This window comes from Hyla sarda, chromosome 7 (assembly GCF_029499605.1).
Source record: "Hyla sarda isolate aHylSar1 chromosome 7, aHylSar1.hap1, whole genome shotgun sequence".
Lineage (NCBI taxonomy): Eukaryota > Metazoa > Chordata > Amphibia > Anura > Hylidae > Hyla > Hyla sarda.
In genome coordinates, this window is record NC_079195.1 from 168,570,680 (window position 1) to 168,595,891 (window position 25,212).

Genomic DNA, 25,212 nt, shown 5'->3' on the forward strand with positions numbered 1-25,212 from the left:
GTCCCCCATTAGGTAGAGCTCCCCAATATGAAGACAGGCCCCCAGATAGATATGACCCCCATCAGGTAGGGCTCCCCAGTAGGTAGTCAGACACCCAGATAGATATGACCCCCATCAGGTAGGGCTCCCCAGTAGGTAGTCAGACCCCAGATACATATGACCCCCCATCAGGTTGGGCTCCCCAGTGGGTACACAGCCCCCCAATAGATATGACCCCCATCAGTTAGGGCTCCCCAGTAGGTACACAGACCCCCAATAGATATAACCCCATCAGGTAGGGATCTCCAGTAGGTAGACAGGCCCCTCATAGATATGACCCCCATCAGGTAGGGCTCCCCAGTAGGTAGTCAGGCCCCTCATAGATATGACCCCCATCAGGTAGGGCTTCCTAGTAGGTAGACGGGCCCCTCATAGATATGACCCCTATCAGGTAGGGCTCCCCAGTAGGTAGACAGGTCCCTCATAGATATGACCCCCATCAGGTAGGGCTCCCCAGTTGGTAGACAGGCCCCTCATAGAAATGACCCCCATCAGGTAGGGCTTCACAGTAGGTAGACAGGCGCCTCATAGATGTGACACTCATCAGGTCCTCCCTTATGTAGTAAGTAACTGCTACTTACATCTGCCTGCGGGACTTCCTGGCGGAGGTGCGTGCTGTAAGTGACGTCTTCGCACGCGCCGCGCAGGACATTGGCGTCCAGGTGCGGTGCTTTCGATGACGTCACTCAACGCGCGCACCTCCGTAAGGAAGTCCCTGCAGGCAGATGTAAGTAGCAGTTACTAACTAGCAGTTAGTGACGGGGCAAGACTGGTTGCCCCGTCATATGTGAATTTCTTCCGGCATTTAGCTCTGCTTGCCTGAAACAGAGCTAAATGTCTGAAGAAATCAGCTGCCCGACGCCGGAACTGCATGTCCCGGGCTTCGGGCGATGCAAATTCCACATGCCTGAGCTTAGAGCCAAGGATTTGACCCTAGTGACTTCTCACAACCTCAAAATTAGTCTTCAGTGCGGACAGTCAACAGGGAAAGCACATTGAATGCTTGGTTGTACAGCTAGATGTATAACTAGTAGACAGTTGGTGGATCCATCTAAATATGAAGACATATCCACTATACATCTAATGAACAGGCATTTTTTGTCAAATTCGTGTACATATTGTACTGTCTTATTCCCAGTACAGTCAACAAGGTATTGGTTTATTGGTTCATCAATATTGTCTACATCAATAAAGTCTGCATTGTACAAATTACATTATTTTTATGTATTTTTATTTATAGGTACGAAGGCTTGGGTCCTAGTATTATTGTGTGCCCAGCCACTGTCCTGCACCAGTGGGTAAAGGAGTTTCATACTTGGTGGCCTAAGCTTCGTGTTGCTGTACTTCATGAGACTGGGAGCTTTGTTGGTAAAAAGGTGATCAAACCACATTATTTCTTAGATATTTCTGAGAGTTTGTCTGGGATAAAAATGTTTCTGATTTTGTATCAGATGTTTCGGAGGTGACCAATCACAGGTAATCATTAATTTTATCAGAGCAACTGGAAGAATGAAAGTTTAGCTGTAATCGGTTGCTCTCTGAAAACATTTTTGTCTTTGATAGATTGACAAATGTTGGCTATTATTATATCTAAAACAATGTAAAATAAAGGAACAGGTTCAGATCTGCTGGGACAGAAGTGCAAAAGCAAACAAACACTGATATACCAAAACTGTGCAGGCGCTAAGCTATATATATATATATATATATATATTTATAATATTTTTATTCATACTTTGATCATATTGTGGGGACCCACTTCCAACAATAAATTACCTCTGTCATATTTGTCCATACACTAAACATAAAAACAGCCTAGGACAGGTGTTTTATTCGTGTATGACCAAGAGGGTGGCACGTGTCTCCCACATGTATGATGTAAAAGGCAAAGTTTTTACAAAAAAAAAACTGGTTTCTACCTATTCTGAGTTCATTTTGTAGTCCCAAGAAAGGGTAAAGCCTCCTGTTGGACAAGTATTACTGTAACGCTCAAACAAGTGTGAACCCACTGTGCCACTTGCCCGTTTGGCTTTGGGCCGCATTTGGGAGCGAAGTCTTAGTGCTCCCCTGGTTTTCACCCATTATCCCACTTTGTGATGCGGAACATGGTCTTAGGTGCAGGGGAAACACCACTTTGCTACCACATGAGTGTGTCCCAGGCCAGAATGCCCCGGTGCCATGTGCTGGGGATACAGACAGGTGGTGCTGGCTGACGCTTAGATGAAATAAGTGCAGCAGCAAAGGACTGCATGCAGGATCTAGTGATCACCACCCAATGCTCAAGCCATATAAAGACTCTGTAAACAAGCGCCATTCTACAAGATTGATGCTCATTTACTATAGAGGATTAGGCTGCCTAACAGGGCCCCAATTTTAATATCATTTTATAGATTGTGCCTTTTTCTTATAACTCTTTATCAAACTGATGATATTAATGATATTAAACATTCATTCATGGTTTTAAATATATTTCTCTATTTCACAGACTAAATTAATTGGGGAAATAGGCAGCAGTCATGGTATTCTTATAACCTCCTATTCAAATGTACGCTTATTGCAAGAAGGACTACTGAAATATCATTGGCACTATGTCATCTTGGATGAGGGGCACAAGATCCGTAATCCCAATGCAGGTGTAACAATGGCATGTAAACAAGTAAGTACACAAATCATTGCTATTTTATAGCTTGACACTGAAGTAAGCTTCCACTCATACATAATTTTATTGTTTGTAATGAAATCATAGCAGGGAAAGCATAGATGTGTTCCAATAGCGTGGTCTAAATCTCTGCATATGTGTAGATAGGTAGATATGTGTAGAGATAACTTTCAAAAATGTGTCTGTCTGCAACCACTATTAGGCACAGTTTTTGAGCTTACTGCAAACTGTTTTACAGTCTCATTCAGGGTGTAAACAGTATACAGTGAGCTCCCCCTAGTGATGACTGCAGGCACATAGTTGTGCCAATTTAAAGTAACTTCTTGATACACAACACTGTTACTTTTTTATTCAAATAGTTACATAGTTCATAAGGATGAAAAAAGGCCATCAAGTTCAACCTATATCCCCAATGAGTCCCTACTGAGATGATCCAGAGGATGAGAGGAAGGCATAAAAAAAAAACCTCATATTAGAGGTAAAAATTCCTTCCTGACTTCAAATATGGCAGTCAGCATTAATCCCTGGATCAACGTTCTGTCCCTATAAATCTAGTATACATAGCCAGCAATGTTATTCTCCAAAAATGCATCCAGACCCCTTTTGAACTCTCTTACAGAGTTCAGCATGACCACCTCCTCTGGCAGAGAATTCCACAGTCTCACTGCTCTTACAGTAAAGAACACCCGTCTGTGCTGGTGTAGAAATCTTCTTTCCTCAAGACGTAAAGGATGCCCCCTTGTTATAGATACAGTCCTGGGTATAAATAGATCATGGGAGAGATCTCTGCACTGCCCCTGATATATTTATACATAGTTAGGTCGCCCCTAAGCCTTCTTTTTTCTAAACTAAATAACCCTAATTCTGATAATCTTTCTGGGTACTGTAGTCCTTTCATTCCCCGTATTACTCTGGTTGCCCGTCTTTGAATCCTCTCCTGCTCCACTATATCTTTCTTGTACACTGGTGCCCATTACTGTACACAGTATTCGATGTGTGGTCTGACTAGTGATTTGTACAGTGGTAGAATTATTTCTTAATCTTTTTTTTAAGTGAAGCATCACATAGCCCCGGTGCCCCTACCTCTAAAAATTGCTCAAGGACTCCTTTCCGGTTCAGACTTTTTCTATTCCATCCCGCCCGGGCTGCAAATAAAAGGCAAAACAAACTTTAACCTACCTTCCTACGTTCCCCCGGAGCTCCGCAACAGCTGATCGGTCGGCCAGGCTGTTTACTTCCTACTTCCCTTAGCCCGGTACGTCACATGGCGCTTCAGCCTATCACCGCCCGAGGCGGGTCATCGCTGCATAGGGAGGTAAGTGAAAGTTTGTTTTGTCTTTTTTTGCAGCCCGGGCAGGATGGAATAGAAAAAGTCTGCACCGGACATCTCCTTTAATGTGCTTTGAGTTATTTGATACTCTTTCTTAGAAGGGTCACCATTAAGTTCCCTTTTACCTCTAAATGAAACTATTGTATTTTACATACTGTACTTTTTGGGTTGTTATCTTATAATCACAGATAAAATCATGGTAAAAGTCTTGAACAATAAAACTATATTTATAAAAAAATGTAAGATAACCTAAAAGTTGAAACCCGGAAATTTTTTAGAGCATGTCAAAATAGGTGATAATGTCTCTTCATTTAATGCTAATGTATACCTTGGTCATAAGAGGGTTATGATTGGTGAAGAAAAGGAAATTGAAATCTGTTTACTAATGCTTTATATACTTGTCTTTTTCTTACCAGTTTCGTACTCCACATCGCATAATTCTGTCAGGTTCTCCAATGCAAAATAATTTGCGAGAGCTCTGGTCTCTGTTTGACTTCATTTTCCCTGGAAAACTGGGTACCCTGCCTGTGTTCATGGAGCAGTTCTCTGTCCCCATCACCATGGGAGGTTACTCGAATGCTTCTCCTGTTCAGGTATGGTCATTGACATTTCTTTTTCCCAGATCCCGATAGTGAACAAAAATATGTAATATACAGTATCATCTAACATATTAATGATTTATCTGTATTAGTCTGTACCAGTGTTTCTCAACCTGAGTGCCTCCAGCTGTTGCAGAACTACAACTCCGTGCATGCTGGGAGTTGTAGTTTTGCAACAGCTGCAGGCACTTTGGTTGGGAAAAACTGGTCTGTACACACTTTGTTCAAGTCTTGGTTGGTGGCAGTATTACTACTAGATGAGAAGAGAAGGTAGTACCTACCAACTGGAACTCAGACCTTGCCACTGACTTCAGTTGCTGCGTTAAAAGATTCTCAACCTGTTTCGTTGAGCTTGGCCCTAGAAAAACTAATGTGTAGTTCATAATTTTGCTGCCTCTTTCTTCTGCATTGCGAAGTTATTATTCTGCATATATCAAATATTATTGCTGACCTCACACGTGCAGTAAAGGGCTTTTCTCGTTCGGCTCCATTGGGGGAGACAGAGACCATGGGTTTATGCTGCTGCCACTAGGAGGCTGACACTAGGCAACAAAAGAAAGTCTGCCCCTCCCAGCAGGATATACTGAGCTATCAGTTTTAGCTTAGTGTCCGTAGGAGGCAGACACAGGCCTGGAGTTCTCCAGACCTGGTCTCTTATTTTCTTATTTTTTAGTTTAGGGACCTGTGTATAGATTTTTTTTTCCCCTCTTTTATTTCTCTTTTTAGGTTTGGTTCAGGAGCATAGCGCTGACTGTTCCCCCATTTGTGAGGCACCTTTGGGTCCAGGTCCCCCTACCTACCCTGCTCGTCTCGCTGTCTCAGCCCGGCATGATGCATGTGTATAATAGCTGGCTGAAGACTTCAGTAGGTGAGTTTTCCCGGGACAAGGTGAGTATTTCTTTCTCTTTTCCTTCTCCCTCCCCTTCTCTTTTTTCCTAGGAATCTATCTTATTTGGGATTCTCAACCTCTGTAGCCCCCTGTTTCTGGCCCACTCCTTTTTATTCATTCTGGGGACAGTTCCTGCTCGGCCATTCTGAAGCCAGGGGACATAAGCAGAGGGCATTTTAACAGTCCTACATTTTTCCTTCGGCTGCGATATACGCACACAGTCGGCATTTTAGTTTCGCTTTGGCCGCCTCGGAGCGCCGGGGGTTTTGTTTCTCTGTCGGCTGCGCCGCATGCACACGGCCGGCAGTTTTTCCTCTCTCCGGCCGCACTGCAGGTGAAGCGACCAGGGTTTAGGGGGACCTTAATTGAGGGTCGTTGTTATATTCGCCATCCGAGGTCTCCAGGTCTGCGTGCCAGGTCCGCTTTGCCTTCATCTAAGGCTGCCTCCACCCGCTCCCACTCTCCTGGGAAGCTGGAATATGAGGCTTCAGGTTCTGCCTCTGATCCAGAGGACCGAGCCAGCGTGTTCGACATGGTAGACAACTTGGTTTCAGCCATCAGGGACACCTTTCACCTAGAGGACCCTGGAACTTCGGACCCAGCTCCAGAAGTTTCCTTTCACCGCTCCCGTCGCTCTCCTAAGTTATTCAGCTTTCATGCTGAATTTGAGACCTTACTGGAAACAGCATGGAAGCATCCAGACAAACGCTTGCAAGGGACTAAGAAGGTTCGGGCGCAGTTTCCCTTTGCCCAGGACATTATTGCAAAATGGACATCTCCACCGGCTGTGGATCCTCCGATTTCCTGTTTGTCGAAATCGACTACTCTACCTTTGACGGATGCAGCATCCTTTAAATCAAAACTGTCATCTTGCTCCCCCGGCACTAACCAGCGGTACTGGCTGGTAGTGCGGAGGATGCTGTTCAGTTTGATGCATACCATGCCCCGGTCTGCCGTGCTGTTCGCCCTTTATCTTCTTTCTTCTTGATATGCAAATTAGCTGATAACTGGCACAGGCGGGGTTACTACCTTCATCTGGCACTGTGACATAATAGGTGCCTGACCCGCAGCACTGACCGGCTTATGAAGTCCTGAAATCAGCGGGGAGGAGAGGGAGATGATGAGGGAGAAAATAAATATATTCTTAAGCAGGGCGGTGCTGCGGGCCAGGTGGCGGTTACGTAACCGTGCCAGATGAAGGCAGTAACCCCGTCCTTGCCAGTTAGCAGCTAATTTGCGTATTAAGAAGAAAGAAGATAACGGGCGAACGGCGCGGTGTATGTGGGCAAACTGATCAGCGTCCCTCGCACTACCAGCCAGTACCGCTGGTTAGTGCAGGGGAAGCAAGCTGACAGTTTTCCTTAAAGGACCCGGTGGACAAGAGGATTGAAAATCTAGCCAAATTCGCCTTTGAAGCGGCGCTTCCAAGAAATCTTTCACTGTACTTCCTTTCTCAGGGACCCAACTCTTCAGGAAAAGCCTGGATGAGATTACTGGCTACTGGAGGTAAGAGCTCCTTATTGCCGCAGAACAAGCCTCGCCGTACCAATTGCTGCAGGAAGTCGACCTCCTTTCGGCTTTTTTGGTCTTTTGGCTCATGTTGGGCAACCAGACCGATGCCCTCACAGGATAAGAAGCTCCTTCCTTCAAGGCCTGTCCCTCCTGAAAGTCAGATATCCGTTCCGCCCATTTTGCAGCCAAGTCGGGCACCCGTAAGCCTCCCTCTGCCTGAAGCGACGCCCCCACCACAACATTCTTTTCGGGTGGGAGGTTGTTTGTCCCTGTTACGGGACATTTAGTCTGCCACGTGCAGGACTCTGGTCCGAGATGTCGTGTCCGACGGCTTTGGGATCAGGTTTGCTTCCCTTGCAAGGGACCGTTTTTTTTTTTTCGATCCCGCCCTCCTCGCTCTCCTTTTGCCGTAGCTTTTCGGGTCGCGCTTCGGACCCTTCTCACTAAGGGAGTGATTGTCCCAGTTCCTCCCAAGGAGCATTTTTCAGGGTTCTATTCCAACCTGTTCGACGTCCCCAAGAAAGGGGATTCCGTCCGCCCGATCCTGGATCTGAAGCTCCTCAATCGTCGCCTCCTCCTGCGTCATTTCCATATGGAGTCTCTCCGTTCTGTGGTGGCATCCATAAATCAAGGGGATTTTCTTTCCTCGGTGGATATCCGAGACGCTTACCTTCACATCCCCATTTTTCCTGCACATCAGCGCTATCTCTGCTTCGCGGTTCCGGATTGCCATTTTCAGTTTGTGGCCCTTCCTTTTGGCCTGACCACGGCCCCAAGGGTCTTTACCAAGGTCCTGGCAGCAGTGATTGCCTGCCTGGGGTGTGTCCGTGATCCCCTACCTGGGCGACCTCCTGTTCAAGAATTCAACCAGGGCCCAGAATCAAGAGAGTCTCCGTCTCACCCTTCAGACCTTGTCCCGTTTCGGCTGGGTCGTCAATCAGGACAAGTTCAATCTGATTCCCACCCAGTCTTTGATCTTCTTGGGACTCCAGTTCAACATGGCGATCGCCCGGATTCGGCTTCTGCCGGACAAGCGTCGCGCTCTGTCTTCAGGAGTTTGCCTTCTCCGTCGTCCGGTTCCAGTTTCAATTCGGTTCTGCATGAAAGTCCTGGTTTGGATGGTGGCGGCCATGGAAGTCGTTCCTTTCGCCCAGTTTCATTGTCGACCTCTTCAAATTTCCCGGTGGGACAAGTCTTCGCTATCCCTCGATCGCAGGATTTTTCTTCCCCATAGGACTCGCCACTCACTCCTGTGGTGGCTTCGGTCTCCTCTTCTTCGACAGGGGCGATCTTTTCAGCCCCTTCACTGGCAGGTCATCACAACGGATGCCAGTCTCAGCGGTTGGGGGGGTAGTCTTCAGGGATCGGACGGTCCAGGGCCGTTGGTCCTCCCAGGACGCTCTCCTCCCCATCAACATCCTGGAACTTCGGGCAATTTATCTTTGCCTCCTCCATTGGGAGAGCCTTCTCCAGGACCATCCTGTTCGTGTCCAGTCGGACAACTCCACGGCTGTGGCATATGTCACAGCACTCGCAGTCCTGCAGCGATGGCCGAGGTCTCCAGGATCCTTCTCTGGGTGGAACTGAGGGTTTCCTCCATCTCAGCGATTCACATTCCGGCGGTAGAAAATTGGGAGGCGGACTTCCTCAGTCACTCCTCGGCCGACCCTAGCGAGTGGTCTCTTCATCCAAAGGTGTTTGCGGAGATCTGCATCCTCTGGGGCACTCCGGACCTAGACCTCTTTGCTTCCCGCCACAACCAGAAAGTTCCTCGTTTCGTCGTGAAGTCCTGAGATCCTCTGGCCCTAGCCATAGACGCTCTAGTAATCCCCTGGTCACACTTCGTCCTCCCCTATCTCTTCCCTCCTCTCCTTCCCAGCGTCCTGAGGTAGCTCAAAGCGGAGGGCATCCCCGCTATTCTCGTGGCTCTGGACTGGTCCAGGCAAGCGCGGTACACCGACGTTCGCCTAGTGGTACCACTGCGCCTTCCAGTTCGCCCCGACCTGCTCTCTCAGGGTCCCCTTTGCCACCCCAATTTACTGTCGCTGCATTTGACCGTGTGGCGGTTGAGAACTAGGTTCTGAGGGCCAGGGGGTTTTCTCCCCAGGTGATCCGCACAGTGATGAAGGCGTGCAAGCATTCCTATGTGAAGATTTATCACCGTAATTGGCGGTCCTACTTTCAATGGTGTGAATCTCACTCCTTCTACCCAGTTGTGTTCTCCCTTCCACACCTTCTTTCCTTTTTACAGTCTGGAATGGAACAACACTTGGCTCTCTGTTCCCTTAAAGGGTCAGGTGTCGGCTCTCTCCATTCTCTTTCAGTGCCCCCTGGCGTCCGACCCTCACATCCGCACTTTTCTGTAGGGTGTTGCTCATGCGGCTCTGCCATACAGATCCCCTACTCCCCCGTGGGATCTGAATCTGGTTCTCAGTGCCTTGCAGAGTACTCCCTTCGAACCTCTCTGGGACGTTTCTCTTTGTATCCTTTCCTGGAAGGTGGACTTGCTCATTGCGGTCACTTCCATTAGGAGAGTTTTCGAGACTGACGGCTCTCTCCTGCCGTTCCCCCTACCTGGTTTTACACCAAGACAAAGTTGTTTTCCATTCGGTCCTGTCCTTTTTGCCTAAGGTGCTCTCCGCTTTTCACCTAAATGAGAATATCGTCCTTTTGCCCTTTTGTCCAGCTCCTTCCCATCCCAGCGAATGGTTGCTTCATGGTCTTGATGTGGTACGGGCCTTTGGAATTAGCTTTTGGTCACTTCATCCTTTCGCCAGTGTGACTCTTTGTTTGTTCTTACGGAGGGTTGTCGTAAGGGATTTACTGCTTTGAAGGCGACCATTTCACGGTGGACCTGTTCTGCCATCTCGAAAACTTACCGCTGCAAAGGGAAGACCCCTCCTTTCCGGGTCTCAGCTCATTCCACTTGTTTTGTCGGGGGCCTCCTGGGCTCTCTGCAACAGGGCTTCAGCCTTGCAAGTTTGTAAGGCGGCACCCTGGTCGTCCTTGCACATGTTTACAAAGTTTTACCGGGTGCATACCTTTGCGTCCGCTGATGCTGGTTTGGGTCGTGCGGTGTTGCAGGCGGCTGTGGCCCAGCCTTCCACCTGAGTTGCTTGAGTTTCCTCCAACCCCGGGTGCTTTGGTACATCCCACGGTCTCTGTGTCCCCCAATGGAGCAGAACAAGAAAAAGTAGATTTTTGTGCTTACCGTAAAATCTCTTTCTCGGAGCATCCATTGGGGGGACACAGCACCTACCCATTTGTTCTGGTGTCTTTGGTTCAGTTGCCTGGGTTGGTTCGGTAAATTTTTGTCTGTTGCTGATAGCTCAGAGCCTGAAGGTGGGGTATATTCTGCTGGAAGGGGCCGACTTTCTTTTGTTACCTAGTGGCAGCAGCATATACCCACAATCTCTGTGTCCCCCATTGGATCCTACGAGAAAGAGATTTTGTGGTAAACACAAGAATCTACTTTTCTATTCATGAATTTTGCTATATTTAGGCCATCAACATTTGATCTGTGGGTGTTCTACAACCAGCTTCCCCTGCTGATCAGCTGTTTACCAGAGCCATAACCCCCACATGTATAGAGAGCAGAGCTGGAAGAAGATAGTTCCATACTTTATGTAGTGGTCATGTTGGGTTGTTTACTGCATATCACCTCCCATTCACAAGAATAGAAGCTGAGCTGTTGTACAATCAGGAGAATAGTACATCAATTTTCCTGCCACCTCCAGCCTGTTTGCGGCAGCCAGAGGTGGTCTGAAAAACAGAGAGCAGTGGAAATGGGGACGTTACACAATTTGTGTTACTTCCATTGATTTTAATGGCAGTTGTTGAAGGTGTGTAGACCCGTGAGCTACACTGTTTACATAAAGCCGGAGTTAAATAAACAGAGTAGCCCACGTGAGCCTACACTGTTTGTGCAGCTTCCATTAAAGTCAAATGGGAATTACCACACCCTGGGAGTGTATAGACAAAGTGATTAAGCAAGATATCTCAGTCCTCTTGGTTATATAAGTGAAATTAGTGGCAAAAGATAAGTGTAAAAAAAAAAATATTTAAAAGAATCTGATATTAACCCCTTAAGGACTCGGGGTTTTTCAGTTTTTGCACTTTCGTTTTTTCCTCCTTACCTTTTAAAAATCATAACCCTTTCAATTTTCCACCTAAAAATCCATATTATGGCTTATTTTTTGTGTCACCAATTCTACTTTGCAGTGACATTAGTCATTTTACCCAAAAATTCACGGCGAAACGGAAAAAAAATCATTGTGCGACAAAATCGAAGAAAAAACGCCATTTTTAACTTTTGGGGGCTTCCGTTTCTACGCAGTGCATATTTCGTTAAAAATGACACCTTAACTTTATTCTGTAGGTCCATACAGTTAAAATGATACCCTACTTATATCGGTTTGATTTTGTTGTACTTGCAGGAAAATGTATACGTTTAAAAATGTCATCTTCTGACCACTATAACTTTTTTATTTTTCCACATACAGGGCGGTTTGAGGACTAATTTTTTACGCCATGATCTGAAGTTTTTATCGGTACAATTTTGGTTTTGATTGGACTTTTTGATCACTTTTTATTCATTTTTTTAATGGTATAAAAAGTGACCAAAAATACGCTTTTATGGACTTTGGAATTTAAGTTTAATTAATGATATATTTTTATAGTTCAGACATTTACGCACGCAGCGATACCACATTATTATTTATTTATTTATTTCCACAGTTTTATTTTTTTATGGGAAAAGGGGGGTGATTCAAACTTTTATTAGGGAAGGGGTTAAAGGACCTTTATTAACACTTTTTTTAAACTTTTTCTTTTGCAGTGTTATAGGTCCCATAGGGACCTATAACACTGCACACACTGATCTCTCATGCCGATTAGAGATGAGTGAACTTACAGTAAATTCGATTCGTCACGAACTTCTCAGCTCGACAGTTGATGACTTATCCTGCGTAAATTAGTTCAGCCTTCAGGTGCTCCGGTGGGCTGGAAAAGGTGGATACATTCCTAGGAAAGAGTCTCCTAGGACTGTATCCACCTTTTCCAGCCCACCGGAGCACCTGAAAGCTGAACTAATTTATGCAGGAAAAGTCATCAACTTCCGAGCCGAGAAGTTCGTGACGAATCGAATTTACTGTAAGTTCGCCCATCTCTAATGCTGATCACTGGCGTGTATTAACACGCCTGTTATCAGTGTTATCGGCGCTTGACTGCTCCTGCCTGGATCTCAGGCACGGAGCAGTCATTCGTCGATTGGACACCGAGGAGGCAGGTAAGGGCCCTCCCGGTTTCCTGTAAGCTGTTCAGGACGCTGCGATTTCACCGCGGCGGTCCCGAACAGCCTGACTGACTAGTCGGGATAGTTTCACTTTCACTTTAGAAGCGGCGGTCAGCTTTGACCGCCGCTTTTAAAGGGTTAATACCGCACATTGCCGCGATTGGCGATGTGTGGTATTAGCCGCAGGTCCCGGCCGTTGATGAGCGCCGGGACCGACGCGATGTGATGCGTGGTTGCCATATCGCGGGAGCCAGCGCAGGACGTATATTTAGTCGTTAAGGGGTTAAGAACCAGGTTTATAGGTATTGGTATTGGAAAATAGAAAGTAAATTGGATAATATTCTATGCAAATAAGCAACATAAATGTGTACAATATAAATACATTTATTAAGATATTGGTGAACTAGGTGGTGTAGTCACAGGGCCCAATACATATAATTATTTGTATAAAATACAATCATAAAACAATAAGAATATATAAAATGCTGCTTGTATATATCTAATTTAAGAATGAGCTGGGATCTAGAATATAACCAGCCCTAGAACGGTAACTGCCATTTGTGTGACTTTTTGAACAGTACTTTTTAGGGCAAGCTGGGATTTGTAGTCTCCGTGGGTAAAGTCTTTAGCAATTATCCAAATATAGCATAAACCCACTTAATATTAATCATTGGTGTTATAGTACATAACAAATGTGTGTAGTAACTGTTATAGCTGGTATTTGTAGGGCATTGTGGGATTTATAGTCTTCGCAAGTGAGATTGTTAATGGTATAGTGGATAGCAACCAAAAAATAGCGACAGTTGATGCCTGTTGTACACCACTGGCAGGCTCCTCTGTTAGCCACTGAACAAATAGACTGATAATCCGAAGGTAGAAAACAAGATAGATCTTACCTGCTCCTGTGTGAGTCCTCTCCCCGCAATGTAACTGTCCGTTGGGGATTCGCTAGTTTGCGCATGCGGCACTAGCTAGTAGCAGGTACAAGGAGATCTGGAAGGTAGGGATGATTAACGGACTGCACAGCTTCCTGAAGTTTAGCGATCTGCGTTGCTTCGCTGGTAAAATCGCAGACTACGCTGCTCCAATAGGTGGAATGATAAGTGATAGGAGATGGGCCAGGTGGGACAGAATCCTCGTGGATGCCTGGCAGGATGTTGGTGTTTTTACAAACCAGATGTAAGAAAGGCAGTTAGAATTGAAATACTAATAGTAGTAAAAGGCAGCAATGTAGGCTTAAAATAGATCAATTGGCTGGACTCGTTTCAGGAAAGACATCCTTTCTTCAGCAGCCTATGTGGAATACATAGGCTGCTGAATTCCACATAGGCTGCTGAAAAAAGAATGTCTATCCTGAAACGCGTCCAAGCAATTGATCTATCTGATCACACCTCCCTGTATACGGGAAAATTAAAAAATACTTATAGGGATCAGAAGGTGACAATTTTAAACATGCTAATTTTGATGCATGTAGTTATCATTATTTTAAAGTAGTAAAATAAAACCTATATAAATTAGGTATCCTTGTAACCTTATGGACCTACAGAATAGGATAAGATGTCAATTGTACCGAAAATTGCACTGCGTAGAATCGTAAGCCCCTAAAAGTTTCAAAATGTTTTTTTTTTTTTTTTTTTTTTTTTTTGCCCCACAAATGTTTTTTTTTTTCCGTTTTCTCTGTAGATTTTATGGTGAAATGATTCATGTCATTACAAAGTAAACTTGGTGCAAAAAAAAAGCCGTCATATGGGTCTGTAGGTGGAAAATTGAAAGCGTTATGATTTTTTTGAAGGTGAGAAGGAAAAAATTAAGTGCAAAAATTAAAAATGGCCCGGTCCTTAAGGGGTTAAAGAGAACCTGTCATCACTTTCATGCTGCTTCACGAGTCATCTGAGCAGTCCCTGATGGCTTCTGCCTGTACCACCAGCCTTGGATCGATAGATCTCTGTACTCAAACAGGGAGAGATCTATCATTGAAGGCCGATGGAGTGGGGAGAAGCTGTTTTGGACTGCCCTGCTGACTGGTGGTTTAGGCAGCATGAAAGTAATGACAGGTTCTCTTTTTTAATGATGACAAGGGCCTTTTATTGGTACTAGTCATGACTGATAGCTTACTTGTATGGGCCATACCAGATACGAATGGCCAGTGCCAGATATCTATGGCCTTTGAGCTTAAAATATTGTGTTAATTTTAGTATAAAAGTTTTCTATGTATCCTATAATGTATTAGCACTAACTGATTCTATTAGGTTGAAATTTCTGTTATGGAAATTATGTCTGAAAAATATAATACGGCAGAGAGGTGGAAGCATATAGATGTGGGCAGATGACAACAATCTATCGAGATGTTATCGATTGATTGCTTATGATTGTCGTCACCTTCAAGACACCAGACTGTGATTTAAATTGGCTGTAAATGTGACCAACGTTTATAAACAGAGATCATAAGCTTTGAAGTCAATCACTTAAATGGGCACTGTCAGATATAAAAACTTTTTATATGTTGTACATCTTGGCAAAAGAATAGTTTTTTTAATATTCTTCTTTAAAAAAAAAAACATTTTATTAACCAGTTTATTAACGTCCTGAGTCCTTTCCCTTTCTATAAGCAGGTCGGGCCCGGCCTCTAACAACGGCCAGGACCCGTGGCTAATAGCGCGCGACAATGATCACGGTGGCGCGCGCTATTAACCCTTTAGACGTGGCGTTCAAATTTGAACGCCGCATCTAAAGTGAAAGTAAATCACTGCCGGTTAGCTCACGGGGCTGTTCGGGGTGTCCGCGGCAAAATCGTGGCATCCCGAACAGCTGTGGGACACGAGGAGGGTCTCCTACCTTGCCTCCTGGTGTCCGATCGCCAAATGACTGCTCAGTGCCTGAGATCCAGGCATGAGCAGTCAAGCAGCAGAATCATCGATCAGTGGTTTCTTATGTGTGTGCAGTGTTATAGCCCCATATGTGAGCTATAACATTGCAAAAAAAAAAGTGAAAACAAAAAGTGAATAAAGATCATTTAACACCTCCCCTAATAAAAGTTTTAATAACCCCCCCTTTTCCCATTTAAAAAAAAACAGTGTAAATAAAAATAAACATATGTGGTATCGCCACGTGCGAAAATTTCCGAATTATAAAATTATATCATTAATTAAGCCGCACAGTCAATGGCGTACGCGCAAAAAAATTCCAAAGTCCAAAATAGTGCATTTATGGTCACTTTTTATATAATGAAAAAATGAATAAAAAGCGATCAACAAGTCCGATCAATACAAAGATAGTACCGCTAAAAACTTGCGTTAAAAATGAGCCCTCATACCGCCCAGTATGCGGAAAAATAAAAAAGTTATAGGGGTCAGAAGATGACAATTTTAAACGTATACATTTTCCTGCATGTAGTTATGATTTTTTTCAGAAGTACGACAAAATCAAACCTATATAATTAGGGTATTATTTTAATCGTATGGACCTACAGAATAATAAGAATGTGTCATTTTTACCGAAAAATGTACTGCGTAGAAACAGAAGCCCCCAAAAGTTACAAAATGACATTTTTTTTTTTTCAATTTTATCTCACAATGATTTTTTTTTCCGTTTCGCCGTAGATTTTTGGGTAAAATGACTGATGTCTTTACAAAGTAGAATTGGTGGCACAAAAAATCAGCCATCATATGGATTTTTAGGTGCAAAATTGAAAGAGTTATGATTTTTTTAAGGTAAGGAGGAAAAAATGAAAGGGCAAAAACAGTAAAACCCCTGGTCCTTAGGGGTTAAAGAAAACTGCCTTTGAAAATACCACCACTAGGGGTCCCCATACCTCCTGGTACACTGATGAGTCCCACAGCTGCATGAGCGTGTCCAATGGTCATGGACACCAGATGGCTGATTGACAAGGAACACAGCCTTCAGCAACACTTCTGTAACACAGAGTTTTACCAAACATGTGCCTCCAGCTGTTGCAAACCTGCAACTCCAAGCATGCCTGGACAGTCTAAGGGCGCTTTCACACTGCGGAATCTCTGCTTGCTGAATTCAGCAAGCGGTGATTCCGTCTGGCGGCGCTGCCGATAATACTTCAGTGCTAGGGCCGCAGGGCACTGAGCCGACACCATTGACGGCTATGCAGTGCTCGCAGAATCCACGCAAAAAATTTTCTTTGCTCGGAACAATTTCAGCAGCGGAATTGTCTGCCGCTGGAATTCCGCAGTGTTAACGGGTCTCGCGGAGACCCATTCATACTAATGTTAAGTTCACACTGCGGAATTCCGTAGTGTGAACCTACCCTTAGGATGTCTGGGCATGCTGGGAGTTGTAGTTTTGCAAAAGTTGTAGGCACACAGTTGAAGGCAACACTGCTGCAAAAAGAGTTATCCAAACACTGTACCTCCAACTATTCCAAAACTACAAGTCCCAGCATTACATTACTGCCAAATGATGACACACACGAATGACATAGGAAGATAGTAAGTTATACACTCGCCATATTGTCTTTGGTAGAGTACAGGCAATCCCCAATAATTATTGTGTATGTATATACAGAATAAATCTTGAGAGTAATGGGTTACAGAGCTGGGCTGCCCCCTCCCTTTGACAAGATGGAAAAGACATTGAGCAGCTGTAATATGCTATTTTTGTGAAATATCGGTGATAGAGACATATAAATTACACGGACATGATCAGGATGAGGTACTGAGTAACATATAACAGTTTTGTTTTTCTTGTGAGGTCTGACAGGTATGCTTTAACACTACTATAAATGCAGTGTGTCGTATTACATATCCATTACCATAGAAAAAAGGCCATGTCTCAGCTGCTTAGCGGCCTCTACATGGTGCTTTTACCTATACATCCATATGTATGGGGTGGGGGGGGGGGGGGGAGTCGGAAATAATAGCTAAATGTTCATCCTGCAGTTATCAAATGTGTATAGAAGGGCTGTTTGGTTGGGATAGCCCCTGTAAAAAGTTTGGTGTAATGACACTATCTCCTATTTACACTTTCTATCTGTTGATTAACAACGAAGAACTCAGTCTTAATCTGCTTACTCCATGAGCCTTTAATAAACTAATTCACCTCAGGGACATATGAAATATTAATTTGTGTTAAAAAACGACAAACCCTGAAAGAATAAGTTCAGTAGTAATGGAAATAAAATCGGAATCTGACATCTGTTGGTAGGATTTGGGTGTTTCATTCTCTGCACAGAATGCACCTATAGAGGTTGGCTACACAAGCAATTTTGGTTAATTAGTACTTTGAGCAATTGCCTGAAGCCTTTGGAAGTCATAAAGGCTTGATGTCTGTAACCAGTAAGATCAGTATGGCCTTTTGGTGAGAAAATGTCTTTGGAACAACAGAGTATACTAATTAAGTAAACGTTATATTGTAGGTAAAAACAGCATACAAATGTGCCTGTGTTCTGCGCGACACCATAAATCCTTACCTCCTGAGACGTATGAAGGCTGATGTGAAGATGAGCCTATCACTTCCTGACAAAAATGAACAGGTGACCAACATTGTCATTGTCTTGTGCTTTGTACGTGTTTAGTAGAGCTTTTTTTTTATTAGGTTTACCTTGGTGCTTTCAGGTTCTGTTTTGCCACCTGACAGATGAGCAAAGACAGGTTTACCAGGCCTTTATAGACTCTAAGGAAGTGTATGGGATCCTGAATGGTGACATGCAAGTAAGTTTTACTCAAAGAGTATCTGTCATCTACTAAACTGTCCCTAATCCCCCCCTCCCCATATCTGTCCCTGACACTAACGCTATCCCTGTCTTTATTTCTACTTAAAAATGCTCATAAATACCATTTTCCCCCTCAATATGCCTGCTCAGTCCTTCTGCTGTGTGCGAGGGAGGAAGGGGGAGGTACCCGGCAGGTGCGACATCATCTGAAGCCTGGCCGGGCTCACTTCCACCCTTCTTCCTCTATACATGTATAGATCAGTGTTTCTCAACCATGGTGCCTCCAGCTATTGCAAATCTAGTACTAGCAGCTGGAGGCACCCTATTTGTGAAACACTATGTCCAAACTTATATGCTTATGTGAACATTAGCCATCACTTACCCGATCCTCATTCAGAGCAGCGCTGCACTGACATATGGCCAGTGCGCGTCGGCTCTCCTTCTCAGGCAGGGGGAGCCTGATGACGCGGCCGTCCATGTGAGGAGCGCTCTCTGTTCTGCTGCACGCTGTGGGGTCCCTGAACTCTTCTCGGGGGGGCTCGAACAATGGACACGCCGGCGGGGGTACGAACTCCATCTCGCCAGCAAGTAAACCTAGCAGCGTGCACAGTGCTCACTCCTGCCTGTCTGATTAACAGTCAGGGAGCAGCGCTGTGCGCGTCACGTGTCCCGGCTGAAGTCTGCCAAGCATGAGTCCGAAATCTATAAAAGACTAGCGGCCCGTCCATATAGGGAGACCCCTGGTGGTAGATTTTTCTACCACTAAACATAAAATTCACAATAAAATATAAAAAAAAATTTAATTATATGTGTTCCAAATACATTAGTGTAAAACATACCAAAAGTTTTTTTTCTCTATCGGCTCCGTTGGGGGACACAGACCGTGGGTGTATGCTGCTGTCTCTAGGAGATGTGACACTATGGCAACAAAAACAGTTGGCTCCTCCCAGCAGGATATACCCGCCTTCAGGCTCTGAGCTAATCAGTTTAAGCTTAGTGTCTGAGGAGGTGGACATGGTCTGGACTGCTCCAGACCAGGTCTTCTGTTTTTTTGTTTTCCTAGTTAGAGACGTGTTAGTTTTTTATTCTTTTTCTTTTCTGTTTTCAGGTGGGGACTCAGGGACTGCGGTTCCCTGTTTCCCCATTGCGAGTGAGGTGGCACAGACATTGCGTATATGCACTGTTAACCCCCCCCCTCGCCAATGGTCAGTGCTTGGGTGGTACCTCATGGGTCCGGGTCGCCCTATTTACCTGCTTGCCTCGCTCGCGCATAGCAGCCAGGCGTGATGCAGGTAACTAAAGCTGACTGAAGACTTCACTGAAGACTCCTTTAGGTAAGTTCTTCTGACTGAGGTAAGTACTTTCCCCCCTTTTTTCTCCATAGGTACGAACTCGCAACCTCTGGAGACCCCCCTGTTTTGGCCCACCTACACTTTATGGGCTAGCCTATGCAAGGGCTGTACTTTATTCTGGGGGAGCAGTGGCACCTGAGGGGGCATTTTATATGGGGCACTACACTTATGTGTGCTTGGTGCACTTCACTTATATATGTGTGTGCGTGTGCTTGTGCTACCATGTCAGCGCCTTATATGCGGCTGTCAGCCGCGGCGCTGTATTGGGCCGGACGCTCTCTGCGCCGGTTTACTTTCGTTTTGTCGGCAGCGCCTTATAAGCGGCTGTTAGCCGCGGCGCTGCCGTGAGCCGGGCGCTTCAGCCCTGGCTTACTTTCACTGGCAGTCTCTGTCGGCGCTTTGTCCACTCACTCTCTTCCCCCGGGCGCATAAACGGCCGTCAGGTGCGCTCGGGACAAGGAGCGGGCGCCATGACAGTTCTTTAAGGCCGTCTATAGCTCCGCCCACAGGGCTAGGAGCTCTCAGAGGCGCGAAGCAGCCTCCAATCAGCTCCGCGGGCGTGATATTCAGTTAGAAGCGGTCAGTTAGTGAGTGCCTTGCTTCAGGCACGCCCCTCTCTTACTATTGGCTGGCCTGTTCACTCTCTTTCTAGCTGCTCAGAGCGAGTTCTCCTCACTGCAGCTGACAGGGACACAGACTAGGGTGAGAAAGTTCCTATCTCCTTTTTTCTTTCTACATTATGTCCATATCCAGAGCTGTTCCTTCCTCTAAACAGAAACCTGGAACTTCCGTGACTTACTATCTCTGTAATACCAGTGTAATACCAAGATGTCTGGCTCTGCTGAGCCCACTTGCCCTGCCTGCTCCACTGCTCCCCCAGACCCCCTGGTACCCCCTGATGTCCCTTCAATCTCAGTGGGTTCAGCCGCTCCACCAGCCTGGGTTTCTTCCCTGTCCCAGTATATGGCTGACTTGACTAACCTTGTTTCCCCGTCATCTCTCCTTTTTGCAGTCGGGGTTGGAACTAGGGTTGTCTCTCAGTTCCCTTAAAGGTCAGGTTTCGGTCCTTACTGTTCTTTTCCAGCGGCCCCTGGCTTCTAATTCTCATGTCCGGACTTTCTGTCAAGGAGTGACGCGTGCTGTTCCTCCTTATCGGTCACCCTCTCCCCCTTGAGACTTGAATTTGGTTCTGAGTGCTCTTCAGGGTGCACCTTTTGAGCCCCTTAGAGAGGTGTCTCTTCGCCTCCTTTCTTGGAAAGTGGCGTTTCTTGTTGCTATCACCTCCATCCGGAGGGTGTCTGAATTGGCAGCTCTCTCCTGCCGTTCTCCGTTTCTGGTTATCCACCAAGACAAGGTTGTTTTTTCCGGCCAGATCCCTCCTTTTTGCCTAAGGTGGTTTCGGCCTTTCATCTCAATGAGGACATTGTCCTCCCGTCTTTTTGTCCTGCTCCTTCTCATCCTAAGGAGTGCTTACTACACAAGCTGGATGTAGTTCGGGCTGTTCGGTCTTATCTCTCCATCACTTCTTCATTTCGTCAGTGTGATTTCTTTTTCGTCCTTACGGAAGGTCGTCGCAAGGGACAACCTGCTTCCAAGGCCACCATTTCTCGGTGGATTCGGTCTGCCATTTCGGAGGCCTATCGCTGTAAGGGGAAGATTCCTCCTTTCAGGGTTGTGTTTCATTCTACCCGTTCTCTTGGGGCATCCTGGGCTCTACAGAATAGAGCCTCGGCCTCGCAGATTTGCAAGGAGGCTACCTGGTCGTCTTTGCACACTTTCTCGAGGTTCTACCGAGTTCATACCTTCGCATCGGCTATCTGGGCCGTAAAGTGTTGCAGGCGGCAGTGGAACGGCCGTCTGCCTGACTGCTTATCTGCCCACCCAAGGGAGGGCTTTGGTACGTCCCACAGTCTGTGTCCCCCAATGGAGCGGATAGAGAAAAGGAGATTTTTTTTAACACTTACCGTAAAATCTCTTTCTCGAAGGATCCATTGGGGGACACAGCTCCCACCCTTTTGGGATTTTCCTTGGTTCTCTGTCCGAGGGTGTGTTCAGTTATGTTTTTTCTTCTGTTTCTCAGACAGTTTTGGGTTTTTCTTGACCTGTTAGTCTCCTCCTATTGCTCTGGAACTTAAATTGATTGGCTCAGAGCCTGAAGGCGGGTATATCCTGCTTGGAGGAGCCAACTGTTTTTGTTGCCATTGTGTCACATCTCCTAGAGACAGCAGCATACACCCACGGTCTGTATCCCCCAATGGATCCTTCGAGAAAGAAATTTTACGGTAAGTGTTAAAAAATCTCCTTTTCGTGACCAGGTACTCTTTAAAAGAATTGACCAGCTCTTTTATTTGTTTCTGTTTAGAAGATATGGTGGAAAATGCTCTCATCATATGTGATAAATAATGGCTATGATGGATGCCGTAACATCATCTAATGTAACTCTACAGTCGCATTCGGTGTGTGTTGAGAGATTTTCTTGCTTACAATTTAAATGAAAATGAAAATTGTGATGTGACAAAGAACTTTGGCTATAGTTTAACAAGTAATAAAAAGTAAAAGAGGTCTTCTTGCCCTGTAAGTTTACAGGTTTATGGAACAGTATGTTAGGCTGTAGGTCATCATGTTGGTTCACATTTGGTTTCCTATAGGTGTTTCCTGGTCTGATTGCCTTAAGAAAAATCTGCAATCATCCAGATCTGTTCACAGGAGGGAAAAAAATTCTTGTGGGAACCAAAGATGAAGATATAGAAGAAGGAGAACAGTTTGGTTACTGGAAGCTGTCAGGAAAAATGATTGTGGTGGAGTCCCTTTTAAAGATCTGGCATCGCCAAGGACACAGAGTTCTCCTTTTCACTCAGTCACGGCAGGTTAGGAAGTCAAAATGGTTAAAAGTAATAAGCGGTTCTTCTGGTCCTTCTGGTTGCACATTCAACATGGAATATAGTAATTATGGTTTTCATGTTTATAATTTCCCATGAACCACTTCCCATAGTGGAGATATTAACACCACTTTATCATGTGGAAACAGCCTCCTATTGTCCGTTGTACGTTTCTTTAGTATGAACAGCTTTTCCCTTCTTATATACACAGCGGCCCTGATTTACTAAGAATAAAGTGTAGTTTTCTTTGTAGATTTTAATTCCCTACAATTTTTTTCCACGGTATTTACTAAGGTTTCTCTACATTTTGCACTTTTCCCTATATTTATTTATTTTATTTTTTTACCCATGCTCTGATCTGTCTGGTTTTCCTCAGCTCAAATCCACTAGGTTTTCTGTGGAAACCTTAGTAAATATGTCGGGGGAACACTTTTCCCACCTTTTCTGTATTTTGGACTGGCTAAAAATAAAATTATACATGTGAACTCTGCCTATGAGTGGCTCTAAAAAAATTCTAATTTGTTTCATTTTTTGCAAATGTTTATCTATTAGATGTTGCTGATCTTGGAAGCATTCCTTTTGAGAATAGGTTATACATACCTGAAGATGGATGGCACTACAACTATTGCATCCCGTCAGCCTCTTATCACACAGTTTAATGAGGTAGCAGAGATTTTTCTTGTTTTATGTATGTTAAACTGACATTGACGTGAGTGTTTGTGTGAGTTTATGTATAATAACTGTATGCATGCAGAGGCTGAAAGCTTGTAATGTTCTATGCAGAAATACGGATTCATATTGGTAGCTTTTGCTGTGTTGTTGTCAGCCTGATTGTGTGTGTTACAGGACACCTCGATCTTTGTGTTCCTTCTTACTACCAGAGTTGGAGGTCTGGGTGTGAATCTCACAGGAGCCAACAGAGTTGTCATCTACGATCCTGACTGGAACCCCAGCACAGATACACAAGTAGGTGGACTACATAGAGAATATTTCTGGATTTAAAGCTTAGTCAAGTGTCAGACACTTAATCATTAGTATAAAACGGTTATGTCTTCATTTAAATTGTTCTGAAAAAGCTTTTAAACTATTTAATTTCCAGGCTCGGGAGAGGGCATGGAGAATTGGTCAAAAGAAAGATGTTACTGTTTACAGGCTGCTCACCGCAGGAACTATAGAAGAAAAAATTTACCACAGGTATTGACTATAAAATAGCTTTTCGCTGCGGAGTGTAAAATGATCTTCTGCTACATTGCTTACTATGCTGTATATTGGTGTTTCTCCATTTCAGTTCTTTGTCTGGGCTAAAGATGGTTTAGATCGTGTTGTAGCATTATTACACAGTAAATTACTTTTATTCTACAAATCCAAAGAGGAAGCGGCACTCCACAAAGAGAATTGAAGCAAAAAGTGTAGTTTATTCATGCATCTGTGACAAGAAACTAAGTTTCGGCTCCACAATAGAGAAAGGCTCTATTGTGGAGCTCAAACGTAGCTTCTTGTCACAGATGAGTGAATAAACAACACTTTTTGCTTTGATTTGCTTTGTGGAGTGCCGCTTCCTCTTTGGATTCATATTGTTTCTCTGGATGGAGGGTCTGGTCCTGGAGCTGAGCACTCCTTCTTTGGACTAGAAGTTCACATTAGTGAATTACAAGTTCCAGCACTGTGCCTTGCCATTTCTTCAATTGTTACTATTATTCTATGTGTTTTTAATGTATAAATAATCCTTATTTAATTTTTACGGACTTAAATTGAATTCTGCACTTTTAACTACCTTGTGTCATCTGTTCTTCCTTGCTCATAGGCAAATTTTTAAGCAGTTCTTAACTAACCGAGTTTTAAAAGACCCAAAGCAGAGACGCTTCTTCAAATCCAATGATCTTTATGAGCTGTTTACCCTGACCAGTCCAGATTCAAACCAAGGAACAGAAACCAGTGCTATTTTTGCAGGTATAAATGGCTAATGTATATTTTCAATAGTCACATGTGTTTAGTGAGCTCTAAGAACATTCCATAGGATAATGGTGTTAAAGTCGATATGTCACTAGGTTAATGCTGTGCTATCTGAGGGCAGTATTTTGATATATTACTTTGTGTAATGCAGCCATTCTTCTAATACTCGGGTTACCAAGCTCCCACCCACTACTGATGTACAACATTTTTGTGTGGAATATAATTAGAGCATGTCAGCACACACATTTTACCTAGCATATATTTTGTTGTGTACTATACACACATCACAATTCTTGCCTCTAAATCAGCTATATGGAACTCATTCACTTGTCTCATAGTGTGCTGTATGTCTCTTTTGTAGGAACTGGATCAGATGTTAAGCTGTCAAAGAATCCTAAAAAACAGCTGGCAACAGAAGTCAATGGTATTTCTAAAGAGGGTTTGAATACAATTAAAAGTGAGCAGCTTGTGTTATGTACATCCTCGCCATCTGGAAGTACTACTCAGTCTCATGCCACAGATCTAGCTACAGTGCAGGACAAGTCTAGTTCAGGGAGAAATCCGGATTCTAACTTGGGAGCTGTCAGAGAAAGTGATTGTTCAGTTTCTGTTCTTCCTGTGCAACATCACAAGCACAAAGCTAAAACGAAACACCAGGACAAAGAGAGAAGAAGAAAGAAAGGTGCCAAATATGAGGGGGAACGGATCTCTCATCTAGCCAAACTGAAGCCCCTTAAAAAGGATGTGAAAGAGGAGCAAGATGAGAGCAGGAAGATGAGTGACGAGTATGTCCTGGAGAAACTGATGAAAAAATCTGGTAGGTGCTGCTCTGAAATGTGTTCAATTATACATAAAAGTTTGTGTTGTAGCTGTATAAGTTCTAGTACATAAACAGTTATTCCCATCTGATAAAGTTTATCAGCACGGATATGCTATTATTTTATTTGGGGGGGGGGGGGGGGGGTCTGACCTCTAGTTAAGCATTTGGAAAACTGCAGCATGGCCCCATACAGCTGACTAGCTGGGA

General features: G+C 44.6%; 1 protein-coding gene across 3 annotated transcripts in view; it reads left to right on the forward strand.

The window, feature by feature from the left end:
* ERCC6 (ERCC excision repair 6, chromatin remodeling factor) overlaps window positions 1-25,212 on the forward strand; it is a 56,784-nt gene that overhangs the window by 24,938 nt on the left and 6,634 nt on the right. For all 3 annotated transcript variants that reach the window (XM_056531245.1, XM_056531246.1, XM_056531248.1), the window contains 11 exons: window positions 1,280-1,415; window positions 2,525-2,695; window positions 4,445-4,621; window positions 17,705-17,821; window positions 17,904-17,999; window positions 22,002-22,220; window positions 22,785-22,895; window positions 23,079-23,198; window positions 23,332-23,426; window positions 24,037-24,182; window positions 24,547-25,002. In XM_056531245.1, the coding sequence (XP_056387220.1) occupies window positions 1,280-1,415; window positions 2,525-2,695; window positions 4,445-4,621; window positions 17,705-17,821; window positions 17,904-17,999; window positions 22,002-22,220; window positions 22,785-22,895; window positions 23,079-23,198; window positions 23,332-23,426; window positions 24,037-24,182; window positions 24,547-25,002 (1,844 nt within the window). The remainder of the gene's footprint in view (window positions 1-1,279; window positions 1,416-2,524; window positions 2,696-4,444; window positions 4,622-17,704; window positions 17,822-17,903; window positions 18,000-22,001; window positions 22,221-22,784; window positions 22,896-23,078; window positions 23,199-23,331; window positions 23,427-24,036; window positions 24,183-24,546; window positions 25,003-25,212) is intronic.